Source organism: Camelus bactrianus, chromosome 32 (genome assembly GCF_048773025.1).
Source record: "Camelus bactrianus isolate YW-2024 breed Bactrian camel chromosome 32, ASM4877302v1, whole genome shotgun sequence".
Lineage (NCBI taxonomy): Eukaryota > Metazoa > Chordata > Mammalia > Artiodactyla > Camelidae > Camelus > Camelus bactrianus.
The window spans coordinates 15,236,197-15,251,166 of NC_133570.1; the positions used below are offsets into that span (position 1 = coordinate 15,236,197).

At 40.0% G+C, this 14,970-nt stretch overlaps 1 protein-coding gene across 1 annotated transcript in view; it reads left to right on the plus strand.

The window, feature by feature from the left end:
• The first annotated feature begins 5,482 nt into the window (after positions 1-5,482).
• Positions 5,483-14,970, plus strand: part of SVOP (SV2 related protein) — a 61,709-nt gene continuing 52,221 nt past the window's right edge. The window contains exon 1 of the mRNA XM_010963558.3: positions 5,483-5,682. Coding sequence (XP_010961860.2) covers positions 5,648-5,682 — 35 coding nt within the window. The 5' untranslated portion in view covers positions 5,483-5,647. The remainder of the gene's footprint in view (positions 5,683-14,970) is intronic.

Consider the following 14,970-nt stretch of genomic DNA (forward strand, 5'->3'; position numbering starts at 1 on the left):
TGTAATTATGTATTAGTCCAAACTAGACTGTTATAAATGAAATGACAGTGGTAATCTCCAGGACAACCACTAAAAAAAACCCCTCAAAACTACATAATAAAAGAAATGACACAGGAAATAAATTGGTATACAACAAAACATATATTTAACACAAAACAAGGCAGTAATGGAGAAACTGAGGAACAAAATAGATGTATGATGTACTGAAAACAGATAATACAATGGCAGTGTAAATTCTACATGATCTGTGATAACATTAAATTTAAAAGGATTAAACTCTAATTTAAAGCTAACAGTTGGAAGATTGAATAAAAAATTACATGATTCAACTATATGCTGTCTACAAGAAGGTGATTTTAGATTCAGAGATGCAAACAGGTTGAAAGCAAAAGGATGGGAAATGCAAACATTAACGAAAAGAGAGCTGGAGTGACCATGATAATATGAGACAAGATAGACTTTAAGACAAAAATTATTCCTAGAGACCATCAATGATAAGAGAGTCAATCCATCAAGAAGATATAACAATTATAAGCATAGGTGCACTTAACACCAGAGCCTCAAAATACAGAAAGAAGAAATGGACAGAACTGAAGAGAGAAACAGAATTCAAGAATAATAGTTGGAGACTTCAATACCCCACTTTCAATCATGCATAGAACAACGAGACAGAAGATCAGCAAAGAAAGAGAAGACTTGAGCAACCCTATAAACCAACTAGATCTAACAAAAGTCCACAGAACACTCCACCAAACAACAGTAGACTACACCTTCTTCTCAAGTGCACGTGAAACATTCCCCCAGGTAGACCATATATTAGACCACAAAACAAGTCTCAATAAATTTTTTAAAAGATTGAGATCGTATGAAGTATATTCTCTGACTGCAATGGAATGAAACTAGAAATAAATGACAGGAAGGAATTTGGGTGATTCATAAATGTGTGGAAATTAATGAAAGCAGCTCTTTCGTCCCATTCCTGTTTGCCCATTTCTGTTCCCCTGTAACCTTGAAAGAACCTAATTACAGGCATGAGCTCACTAGGCAATTTAACAAAACTGCTGACTTAGGCTCTCCTGAATGCACACCGTGCCTTGCCTCACCTGTTGGTTCTTTTCCTAGATTAAAAGACGTGAGAATGAAGAATTAAGTAGTTAAAGAATGACTAACTCTCTACCCACAATGGTCCCCTAAGCAATCTTGTAGGCAGATCAGGTGGGGAAGGTAACATGTGAAGAGAAAGTCAGCAGTCTGTATGCAATGGAGAATTAAGAAGAATCCAATCTCCTGCATTGATGGTTCACTGAGATCCTTTCCCCATTTGTCCCTTTAAAAACTGTTATGGCTGAGCAGACCCTTCGGACTTGGTCTTGGGAAAAGTCGACCTTCTCTCCAGATTACCTGCTTTTCTGATTAAAGCACCTTTTCTTTCTATTGACACTTGCCTCTTGATTATTGGCTTTTAACTGGCGAGCAGTTGAACCTAAGTTTGGTCACATTAAGACATTCCTAAATAATCAATAGGTAAGAGAAGAATTGACATGAGAAGTTAAAAAAAAAATACTTTGAAAAAATGAAAATGAAAGCATAAATCACAAGTCACGATGGTGTCTTAAGAGAAGACCAGCCCGTCTTAGACGGCTACTCAGACACTTTGAATTGCTCCTGCTTGATAACCTCTCCCCTAGTTCTGGACAGATTTACTGTCTGCTGATTCACCTCAACCTCTTGCTTATTTCATATGCCTCTGGAAACACATCATCTCAGTGATCATGGTTTTATCAGGAGAGTTTCAGAGTTTGTTTTTGAGCCACCTGCACACGTGTTCTCTCTGCTCTCTCTACAGTCACAGATTTGACATCTTGTGTTTCATGGCAGAATGGGACATGTGACCAAGGGACTCTTTGCAGTTGCATGCCTTTACATATTTAAATAAGAACTTAACTGCCTAGCCAAGACTCCCCTTTCTGCTGGCTCCTGTGGCCAGGTCACAAGGTACTTAACACCTTCCAGCACAAAGCCAGGAACCTGGGAGTAACTCTGGGTGGAGGTGCCTTCCCACTAGCACGGCAGAGCAGGGATCTACCACCAAAACTTTGTCTTTCTTTTTCAGTTTTTCATTCAATTTCAGTTCCAAAGGGAAAAAAAAAAAAGACAAATCTCTTTTTGAATTTAAATCCATGGGCTTCCTTTTAAAAATTAAGTGTTATTTTTATAACTAGTAGAATATTGTCCTGATAAAAATAGGATTTAGAACATAGTTGATTGGAGAATACTTTTTATATTTGGTATTTCAGGCTAAGGGGCATCCTCTATTCCAGCCTCTATTTTAAAATGTTCACTTTTGTTTTAGGAATCTGGGGGTGGGGGAAATCATGATGCATTACTCCGATGTGAAATAAAACCCATCTGTTGCGGGGGAGAGTATAGTTTAGTGGTAGAGCGCATACTTAGCATGCATCACGTCTTGAGTTCAATCCCTAGAACCTCCCTTAAAATAAATAAACCTAATTACCTCCTCACCCCACCCCAAAAAAAAAACCCACCTGGCTTTTGGCATGCCCCCATTTCCCTGACAGATGGATAATGTACCTAGCTGGAAGCAACTGCCTTTATAATATTCCTATCTGTTCAAGGATGTCTCAAAAGATCAGAGGTATAAACAAACATGGGCCATGGTTTTTTTGCCTGATAATCTCAGTCAGATATAACTTTAGAAGTATGGGCCCCAGGCCAGCAACATAAGTCTCACCTGGGAACCTGTTAGAAACATAAACTTGCAGGTTTCACCCCTGACCTGTGGGTGGATCCCAGCTATGTATGCGTGAATAAGCCTTCTGGGGGATGCTGACCCACATTAAAAGATGAAAAACTCTGCTTTAGGAAACTATAACCCTATTTCTAAGAAAGAAAAGACAACACTATAGCAATTAATGAATTCCTTAGGATTTTTTTCAATGCCTATTACATACTAAGTACTGTTCTTCCAGTTTTCAGGGGGTATACCTCAATGAGTCTCCAGAGAGCAAGCAGGGAGTATAAATGGGCAAAGTTTGCTCTGGGTGGACTGCAACCTGGACACCTCTTTGAGGCTCCAGTTGCTAGTGGCCAGAGAGAAAGGCAGACCCATTGGAAGAATGTTGTCTCACCCTTTGCCCAAGAAGCTGATAATCCTATGTGAAATCTCTCTATTTAAATGTTGAAAAAATTGGAAGCCAATTTTAAATGTAATAAAAAAAAGAACTTTATTGAGATAGTCACATAGCATACAATTCACCCTTTCTAAGTGTACAATTTATTGTGTTTTAGTATAGTCACAAAATTGTGACAGTATCAGCATACCTAATTTTAGAACATTTTTGTCCCCCCCCAAAAGAAATCTCACATGCGTTTGCAGTCAATCCCTATTCCCTGCTCCCCACTCTCAGTCCTAGGCAATGACTAATCAACTTTCTGTCTCCATAGATTTGCCTATTCTGGATATTTTACATAAATGAAATTATATAATATGTGGCTCTCTGTGTGCAGATGGTTTCATTTAGCACTGTTTTTAAGGTTCAGTCATGTGACAGCAGAAATCAGTACTTCATTCCTTTTTATGGCTGAATAATATTCCACTGTATGGATAGGCCACATTTTGTTTACCCACTCATCAGTTGATGGACATTTGGATTGTTTCCACTTTTTGCTATAATGAACAAGGATGCAATGAGTATTCATGTACAAATTTTCATGTGTGTGTTTTCATTACTCTTGAATATACACTTAGGAGTGGAATTGCTGGCTCATGCAGTAACTCTGTGTAAATTTTTGAGGAACTGCTGAACTGTTTTCAGCAGCAGCCGCATCACTTTACAGTCCCACCAGCAGTGTATGAGGGTTCCAATTTCTCCATATCCTCACCAACACTATTGTCTGTCTTTTTGAGTCTAGCCATTCTGGTGGGTGTGAAGTGGTATCTCATTGTGGTTTCGATTTGCATTTCCCTAATGACTAGTAACATTATGCATCTTTTCAATTGCATATTGGCTATTTATATAACTTTTTTGAAGAAATGCCTACTCATATCATTTGCCCATTTTTTAAACTGGGTTATTTGTCTTTTTATCATTGAGTTGTAAGAGTCCTTTACATATTTTGAATGTAAGTCTCTTATTCGTTATATGATTTTCAAATACTTTCTCTCATTCCGTGGGTTGTATTTTCACTTTCTTGATGGTATCATTTGCAGCATAAAAGCTTTTAACTTTGATATAGTCCAATGTATCTTTTTTTGTTGTTGTTGTTACTTCTGCTTTTCATGTTGTGTCTACAAAACCATTGCCTAACTTAAGGTCATGAAGAATTACTCCTATGAGTCTTATGCTTTTATCTAAGAGTTTTATAGTTTTAAATCTTGCACTTCAAAGTATTCTTGTAAACCTTTAGGCTACTCAAAACCCTCAGGCATCTTTATGTTGGATCTGGCTTGTGGTTGTAGAGTAACCGACTGTCAAAGTTTGCTTGGGACTCAGCACTGTCTAGGACATGGAACTTTCAGCATTAAAACTCAAGTCGGATACTTTACCAATAGACCTCCAACTTGCCAACTCTGATATAAATCATAATCCGTACTGTCCATGGCTTAAAATAGATAGTGAATCTCCTCATTTGAATGAAAGATGTTTGTTTTCAGTTTAATGAGCATTTATGAGTGCCCACAATGCAAAGCCCCAGGGTTGAGTGTAGTGGGGAATATTAAGTTCCAATTTCAGTGTCCATAAATAAAGTTTTATTGTTTCAGGCCCTTGGGGGCACATAAGCAAACCTTTATGGAGCTTAAGTTCTAAAGAGGAGCAGACATTCTAGTGGAAGGGGAATGGGGGAGTCATTGAGCTAGATGAAGAGGATTTTGAAGGAAGGGATTTGATTTTGTTAATCTTTGATTCCCCAGGACTGCAGAAATCACTCAACAACGCTTGTTGAATGAGTGAATGAATGATTTTGGCTTTCTCCTACTCAACGTATAGTTTTTTTCTTGATTCATTTCACAAGAGACCTTTAGCTCTGTGATGACAGCGTCATGTCTAACTTGTTCTCTGTCATATTCCCATTGCCTATTACAGTGCCTGGCACACAGTAGGTGCACAATAAACAATGTTTCAATGCATGAATACATTTAAATTTTTTCATTTCCTGCGTTTATAACAACAGCCTGGGTTTCAAGAATATTATGCTCGTAAGAACCTTAATGAATCCCTACAAATAAACATTTAGAGAGGCGTCGTCAACCAAAAGAGTGCTCACTGGTACCTGCAGAGCCATTTCCCAGGCTGGTGTGCCCTATAGGCACCCCAGTAAAACACCACCGGCCACAGAGAGCCTATAAATTCCTCTAACCAGAAGGGCTCTCCCCGCCCCCTCTCCCCGCGCAGCTTGCTCTGCCCTCCGCCTCCTCTTCTCCGCCCACTCTCGCCGCGGTCTCCTGGCGGCGGCGGCTTTGTCTCGTGGGCTGGTCCCTGGCGGCTCCCTCCCCCGAACAGCTGCCACCGAGGGAGGAAGCGGCGCGGGAGCTGTCCAGCACCCCGGTGCTGAAACCCCGAGCGCTCGTCATCCACCACCACCATGTAAGGGCCATGAAAAGGGCTCGTCCTGGCGCAGCGCGGACATGGAGGAGGACTTATTCCAGCTAAGGCAGCTGCCGTGAGTATCCTGGGGGCGAATGAGAGGCAGACAGGCGTTCCTTTAAAAAAATGAAAACCTGCAGGGGGGCATCTCTGCATGACTTCTTAAATTTAAAGAGAACTGTTTCAGAGAAGAGAATTAGGCCTGGAGGAGACAAGCCATTTTCCTACCCCACCAGCTCTGCCTCTGTATCTCTGACTCAGTTCGATTTTTCAGATCCGTCAGAATCTTATGGGGACATACCCGTGTTATGTTTTCTCTTTGAATTGCTCTCAATCCTAAAGGGATTTCGAGGTCTGTGTTTTAAGAAAGCGTTAGCTGCTGTTTTGAAATGTGGACTGAATTGATGGGTCCATGCAATGACATCGGTCCTTTCCAGTCCTTCTCCTATGCTGTGAAATCCCTAATTTTTTTTTTTTCTGCAAGGTCTTTTAGAACAGAATGATACTGATACTGCAAACTGGTTTCTAAAAAGCTGGGATTCCTTCCTAGAGAGGAGGCTTGGGCAAAGTCTTGTTTACGAAGTGTGTGAATGGAGAACTGTGCATCATCGCTGAAACCTTTTGCCTTCTTCTGAATGAAAGGCTATTGTAACAGCTAGCTAGAGTGAGACTCACTGTCAACCGCTATCCTTGGGAACTCAGGAATACACTTCTTAGAGGACTGGAATTTTTCAGGGATGTCAAATGTGCTCTGAAAATCTTGCGAGAATGCAATCAAGCAATGGAAAGGACAGGGGCCTTGTAGAGGAGCTTACACATTTCTCCCACCACAAGCTGATAGTGATTTTGTTAAGCAAATTCCAAGAATTGAGATGGGACATTAAAAAGAACATTAATGGGGATTTTTTGTTCTAATTTTTAGAAGCACTAGCCATTTGGATGGTAAAAGTAGACACCATTTGGAATTTTTGGAAAGGATACATTATTGTTAGAATGTGTGTATTTTCTTGACTTAATTTTTTTTTCTCTCTAAGCCACTGAGGCATTTTCCCTAGTGACTTTTAGTGTGACTGATACAGCTCTCTGAGGCTCTGAGTACTGAAGGATATTGTAATGTTTACTTCTCAATCAGTGTAAAATTAATTTTCATTAAAATGTTTAATTAATTAAATGTTTACTTTTAAGCTTTTATTAATTGATCAACAAATAGCATATCTTATGTAATACAGCATGTATTCTCACAAATGCTGAAGAATGATCAGCTATGCTATCTAGAGTTTGATCTATGACTACATAAAAATGTACAAATCTGAGTGCAAATCTCCCAAGGAAAACATACCACTTTCATTGAAAATAAATACCACATTCAAAAACCAACCTATTATCTCAAAATAAAAAATAACTCAGAAACTAAAATATGAAATATGAGACTCAGTACAAGAATGCAACACATTTTGGAACTGAAACTGAGATAAATTTTCAAATGATGTCAGAGCATGTAAACTTGGCAAATTATTCAAAGATTCATGTATACTTAATCTACATGAATATAGTGACAATTCTTTCCTTAATTAAAAGAGAGTAAGACTATTAAGAGGTTTTTACTTAAGTTTTTAAATTAATTTAGTTTTTATACAAGTCTATAATATATACATAGGGTAAATAAATTTCAAAAGGAAGCACAAGAATAAAAGTAAGTCTCCCTTCCCAAACCCCAGTGTAAATTTCTTGATTATTTTTTCTGATATTTTATACACATAAATAAATATAGTATCTATTACAGAGGACAAATTGTGTACTGGTTAAGAGCACTGGCTCTTGAGTAAGACAGACTTGGGTTCAAATCCTGATTCTGCTGCTTCCTGGCTGTGTTACTTTGAGCAAGTGACTTAACCTTTTTGAGACTCAGTTTCCCCAGCCATAAAATAGGAATCATAATAATATTTGATTCATAGGGTTACTGGGGAGATCAAATGAGACAACATATGCTAAATGCCTGGCAGATACAAAGAACTCAACATACGTTAACTATTATTCTTATTTCATCTGAAAAATAATTTATGAAAACAAAATATGTATGCTCCTCATGCTGGATGCCTCAAAAAATGTAGTCTCCAAAAGCCAAATTACATTTGAAGGATGTCAAAATTAACCATGAAACGTGCTGACCTCAATTTATTAAAAACAGTAAAATAAAATCAACAGCTGTGTGACTCTGAGTGGGTTACAAATCACGACTTGGGTATTTTTTAAGCCATGCTTTGTATGTATATTATTCAGAGATTGCTGGCAGCAGATTTCCTGAGAGCAATATGTTTTTTTTTTTAAAAAATCAGTGTGCCTTGCAGAGGATTGACAAAAGTGGACTTTGAAACAGGCTCAGTCCTGTGGGAAGCCAAGTGTTAATAGGTTATAAGCCACTAAGTAGTTTACAGGGTCAGGGGAGGGGGAAAGGAATGAGAGTGTCTAAGAAAATAGTCCTTTCTTGCATTTGGGGGCACCTTCACGCACCTCTAAGATGGATCATTTGAGACTACAGACAACCTCTGCCTTTCACCTGCTGTCCGCTCAGGCACAGCACCATACACAGGAGATTCAGGAGGCTGGGATTTTGTATCTAGTCTTGCCCTATTGTGTGACCTCGTGCAAGTCAGACTTTTCTGGGTTTCTCTTTTCTAGGATGATTTTTTGAAAGCAAGTTTTGCAGACTGCATTGACTGACTGATTCATTCATTCATTCAGCCATTTTCCCGGGCCCCATCCTAGGTAAAAGGGATTCTACAAAAATGAGATACATGGTCTTTGCCCTCAAGGAGCTCACAGTCTAAAGCTTCAATGGCCAGTACAGTGGTCACTGGTCACGTGTGGCTATTTAAATTTAAACTTGAACTATGTGATTTATGTATGAAATAATTTCTATAGTATAATATACAGTATGAAATATGATTTATAAATAAAATAGGTAATAATTGAAAAATCAGTTCCTTAGTTAACACTAGCTACATTTCAAGTGCTCAGTAGCTGTATGTGGTTAGTGGCTGCTGTACTGGTCAGCATAGGTCCAAAACATTCCCACAACTGCAGAAGGTTCTATTGGACAGCACTGGTCTGATGGGAGAGGTGGACATTGAACACATTATTGCACAGTAATTATGAGAATTGAATAAGGGCCACAAAGGACAAGCACAGGGTGTGACAAGACTAGTTCTAGATGGGGAGGGGACGACCAGAGAAGGCTTCCTTGAAGAAGTGACGTTGGAGCTGAACCCCCAGACATGCGTAGGAGCCAGCCAGGAAGAGAGATAGGCTGGAGCCTTTTAAACAAAGGGACTTATGCGGGGGGAAAAGCTCAAAATCAGGCCAGTGGAGCATAAGGGGTAAGTGGCTTGAGGGAAGGATGCAGAGGATGGCAGGGACTAGGTCAAACAGGACCCTGTAGTACGTAGACGAGAAATGGAAATCTCATCCTGTGTTTCCTCAGTCTACTCTGTCTCCTTTCTTACAAACTCTGTCTTTCAAGATTGAGTTTAAGTCCATCACCTCAATGAATCTTTTGACTTCTCCTGGGCTTAATCGGCAGCAGAGGTAAAAATGCGGGCTCTGAGTCAGGCAGATCTGGGTCCAATCTCCGGCTCTGCCATTTGCTACCTGGGTGGCCTTCGACCAGTGACTTCATCTCTCCAAGGTCGGAGGTTCATCTGTAAAGTCGGGATAATGGCAGAATCTGCACGGCAGGGCTGTTGTGAGGATCAGGGAGGTCATCACGGGGAAGCTCTCAGCACAGTGTCTGGCTCCACTTAAGGGCGCAATGAATGGTGCTGGTGTTATTGTCTTCCTCCACTTTGGACTTGTTTCCCTTGTCCTCCAACTTGTTCAGGCAGCAAAGCACCCAGAAGCCACAGTGTCCTTTTCTGAATCCTAATGGAAGCGCGTGTCCAGACTTGAACTCTTGATCCTTCCTCCTCCCTGCTCCTCCTTCAGCCTCACCTATCCCAGCTGATGGTACCTGCACCCGTCCCATTTGGGCCAAAAACTTTGGAGTCAGCTTCGACTCCTCTTTCCCTCATATTCCACTTCAATCCATCAGGAAATCCTTCTGGTCCTGTCTTTAAGTTGCATCCAGACTCCAACCACTTCTCTCCACTTCTGCTCCCATTCCTTGGTTCAGTTCCTCATCATCACTCACCTGAGTTGACTGCAGTGGTCATCTTGCTGGTCTCCGTGATCCCACTCTTGTCTCTCTGCAGCCCCTTCTCAACACAGCAGCCAGAGGGAGTCTTTAGAAGTCAGATCACATCCCTCCTCTGTTCAAACCCCTCCCAGGGCTCCCATCTCACATCATCTCTTCCACCCACTCATGCTGAGGCAGCCATTCTAGCCTCTTGTTGTCCCTCAAAACACGCCCGGTAGGCTTCTGCCTTGGGACCCACTGTTCCCTCTGCCTATAAAGCTCTTCCCCAAGGTATCTGTTTCACCTTTGTCAAGTCTCAAATGCCATCATCTACCAAAGCATACCTTGATCATCTCCTTAGAATTCCAGTCCTCTCTCACAGCCATTAGCCATAAATTAAAATAAAAGCTATTGGTGAGGATGTGAAGAAATTAGAATTTTTGTTTTTGTTTTTTTTTTGGGGGGGTGGGAATTAGGTTTATTTGTTTATTTATTTTTAGAAGAGGTACTGGGGACTGAACCCAGGACCTCGTGCATGCTAAGCACACACTCTATCACTGAGCTGTACCCTCCCCCTGAGAAATTAGAATTCTTATACACTGTTAGGGAAAATGCAAATTGGTGCAGCTTCCATGGAAAACAGTATGGCAGTTCTTCAAAAAATTAAAAATAGGATTGCCATATGATCCAGCATTTCCACTTCTGGGTGTATATCCACAAAAGAATAGAAAGCAGAGTCCTGGAGAGATATTTGTCCACCCACGTTCATAGCAGCATTATTTGCAATAGCCAAAAGGTAGAAGCCATCCAAGGGTCCCTCGCTGAGTGAGTGGATAAAGAAAATGTGGTTGATCCATACAATGGGATATTATTTAGCCTTAAAAAGGAAGGAAATCCTGACACATGCTACAACTTAGATTAACCTCGAGGACGTTATGCTAAGTGAAATAAGCCAGTCACCAAAGGACAACTCCTATATGATTCCATTTATATCAGGTTCCTAAAGTAGTTAAATTCATAGAGAGAGAAAACAGAATGACAGTTGCCAGGGACTGGGGGAGGGGGGTATGGGGATCTGTGTACACATCTGGGTGCAGAGTTTCAGTTCTGCAAGATGGAAAGTGTTCTGTGGATGGATAGTGGTGAGGGTTGCCCAACACTGTGAATGTACTTAATGCCACTGAACTTGGACTCTTAAAAATGGTTAAAATGGTTAAGCTTTATCTTACATGAAAAAAAAAAGGAAAAAAATTATCTTATGTGTATTTTTCCACAATTGAAAAAAATTGCAGCCCTCTTTTCCTTTTTTTCATACACTTAACCACCTTCCAACATACCGTGTAATTTATTTATTTATTGTTTTTAATGTTTATTTGTTTTTCTTTTTTTTTAAATGGAGGTACTGGGGATTGAACCCAGGACCTCTTGCATGCTAAGCACACACTCTACAACTGAGCTATACCCTCCCTGCCACTTATTTATTGTTGAGTATCTATCTTCAAGTACTAGTATGGAAGCTTCACGTGGCAGGGGTCTGATGTATCCCAGGGAAGTCTATCCTTCCTCCAATCATTCTTTATCTACTGTCCCACCGTATTTATTTCCGTCTCAGGATTCATTCATTTGCAAATGTATATTGATCTCTTTGATTACTTAGATATTAAACGTCTTCCCAACCAGGGCATCCACTTCAGAAGGGCAAGTGTGTTTTGTCCCCCTTTGTATCCCAACCCTCAGCACATCGTCAACACTCAATAAACACTTACTGAAATACTGAAGGATGGTGCCAGGCTCTTTGAGATGCTCTGTCTATTGACTCCTTTCATCTCCATGGCAACCCCGTGAAGTAGAAATTACCATCTCCATTCAGTCAGCAGGAAACTGAGACCCAGTGAGGCAAAGTAACCTAACCTCATAGCTACTAAATAATGTGGGCAGGGGATCCAAACCCCAATCAGTCTGTTTGCAGAGTTGAGCTCTTCTTTCTATGACCTCTCTTCATGCAGGACATTAAATACTCCCCAGTGGTAATCACAGTTAGGTATAAGCTTCCTTTTCAGTCTGATAGATACATGAACTTAGGGAATATAGGTCCAGAAGCTCAGATGAGAAGAGAAAAAAAATATATTCCTTATCTAAAATACCCTCATCAAGTCTCAGACCCTCATTTAGGTACCGAGTTGAATTACATGATGGTACAAGCAAGATCTTTAGGTTGACAGCTATTTCCTCAAGCTCTTCTCTTCCTTCAATAGCAAAATTATTTAAAATAAATGTTCCCTGCTATTTTGGTAAATTATATGCTATCTTTACACACAACAAATGCCAAGAAATTGAGAGCCAGCCCATTCTGAAACCCTCATCTATTTAACATATGCCACTGCTACTTTTCTTTTTCTTTCATATTACATCTTTTTTCCTTGGGAAATCTTGGCTCGTGTAGTTGGTAACTGTTTTTAGGAACCCAACTGATTCAAAATGCAGTCTGGTTATCTGAGTGTAATTTAATGTCAGAGGTCTCTCTTTATGTCGGTCTTAAAACAAGTTTTAATAAACAAGGAGCCCTGGCTTCTAGTGGATTGCCGGGGAAGGAATATGAACAGATCCTGGTTTAAAACTCCGGGGAGCTAAGCCATTTTCTCAAAAGTCGAATTTCACAAAGGTCAGTATACTCCACGCTCAAGGCAGAAAGGTGACTTGAACGAGGCTGGACTGGAGGGAAGTCAATATTTACTCAACGCCTGGCACTTTCCCGTTCATTAAGCTCAGTTAATCTTCTCAGTGATCGTGCAAGCCTGTTGTCATCCCGTTTCACAGATGAAAGTGTCTGTAACGTGCTTAGCACACGTTAATGATCAACAAGAGCTCTGTAAATAGTCATTATTGTAATTTATATTTATTCGTTGAGTAATAGATGGGCAGGTTAAAAAAATTCAAATATTATGAAATGAAAAAAAAATTTTAATGTCTTTCCCTCAAAACTTCCTGTTCCCATCCTGTCCTTCCCAGAAGCAACCAATCTTAGGCATTTTAGGTATCTGAATATTATTCGATTGTATGGATAGACTATAATTTGCTTATCCATTCATCCACTGATGGACACTTAAGTTGTTTCCATCTTTGGCTATCGTGATACAGGTGAACATAAATAAAAATTTTTGTAACGTTTTCTTTAGTGCGTGTGCCGTGCATCCATTTAGTGACGATCCATTTCGTCCAATGATGGTTTCTAGTTTTGCATTATCGCAGCAAAGCTGCAACATGCATGCTAGAACCAGAAGAGAATACCGCAGAGGGGCTGAGAGTGGGGACACTGAAGTCAGATGGCTTTGCCAAGGCCCAGCTTGGACACCTACTGTGTGACCTTGGACAAGCTCCCAGCCCCTCTGTGCTTGAATGTCCTCATCTGTAAAATGGGACTAAGGAAAATGAATAAGAGAATTGATGCAAAATGCAAACACTGGGCTGGATGCATGGGGAGTTGATAATCAATATCCTCCCTCATTGGGAGGGTGGATCATTAACTACCATGTCTGTAACTTCTGGATATATATTCCCCAAGTTCATGTATCTATCAGACTGAAAAGGAAGCTTATACCTAACTGTGATTATCACTGGGGATCATTTAATGTCCTGCACGTTGAATTCCCAGCACAACAATTCTGGGTAGGAACACAGGGCTCTTAAAATTCTGAAAGCTGTCACAGATTACCTTTTCCAAAGGTTGCGGTGGTCGCTGTTAATCACAGAAGGAAGTACAGAGCCCCGGATGGTCCTGGAGGAGAGGATGTGTTGAAAGGGAGGGTATGAGGCCATGTAGCCATTTCCTTCTGCGATGTGACCCTCAGAGTAAAGGGCGAGCCATCGACCTTCCCTTCACCCTGGAGAGGAATTGATAATGCACGTAAATGTTCATGTCCTTCCTTCGCCTAATAATTCTCTATATTTTTATCTTCTGCGAACACCTTGGGGGACTCTATGTTTTTGACTTTGGGGTTGCTTCTTGGGGCCAGGGAGTCCTCCTCCTTTGTTGCTCCCTCCCTGGAACCCACTTCACTCTGCCCCTTGGTGGGTTACAGAGGTGAAATGTCACATCCCGGCTACCCTCTCACTGTACCCAGTCTATTTGCAGCATTTCTCACAATGTGCCAGATGTCTATGCAGTGATATGTGTGTCCACATGTATTATATGTATCAACATTTCTTTATATTTATAAATATCATATATAAATTAATAAATAATAAAATATATAATTGTTTACATATCTAAATATATATTTATACATAACTTTATGTAAATATACTTATATATTTATGTGATTATATACAATTATATATAAATAAATATATAATTATGTATATGTGGATATATACATACAATTTTTCAATTGAGGTGTAGTTTATATACAATATTATATAAGTTTCAGGTGTACAACACTGTGATTCACAATTTTTAAAGCTTACACTGCACTTATAGTTATTACAAAATATTAGCTATATTCCTTGTGCTGTACAATATACCCTTGTTGCTCATTTATTTTATATCTTGTGGTTTATAGGTCTTTTTAAAAAATATTTAATGCCTTTTTTTTTTTTTGGTGGAGGGGAGGTAATTAGGTTTATTTATTTATTATTTTTAGAAGAGGTACTGGGGATTGAACCTGGGACCTTGTGCACGCTAAGCATGTGCTCCACCACCCACTTAAGCTATACCTTCCCCCGCTGTATAGCTCTTAATCCTATACCCCGATTTTGCCCCTCCCCCGTTTCCCCTCCCCACTGGTAGCCAGTGGTTTGCTTTGTCTGTCAGTGAGTCTATTTCTTTTTTGTTATATTCACTAGTTTGTTTCATTTTTTAGATTCCCCATGTAAGTGATAACATACAGTATTTATCTTTCTCTGTCTGACTTACTTCACTGAGAAGTACCATCCATGGCAGTGTTCAGGGTTGAGGGTTTTGGTGGTTTTTTGGGGGGAGAGGGATGGCAAAATACACATAACATAAAAGTTACCATTTTAACCATTTTTAAGAGTACAGCTTTACAGCATTAAGTACATTCACCTTGTTGTGCAACCATCATCACCATCCAGCTCCCGAACTTTCTCATCTTCCCAAACTGAAACTCTGTACCTAGTAAACACTGAAGTCCTTATTCCTTCCTCTCCCAGCCCCTAGTAACCACCATTCTACTT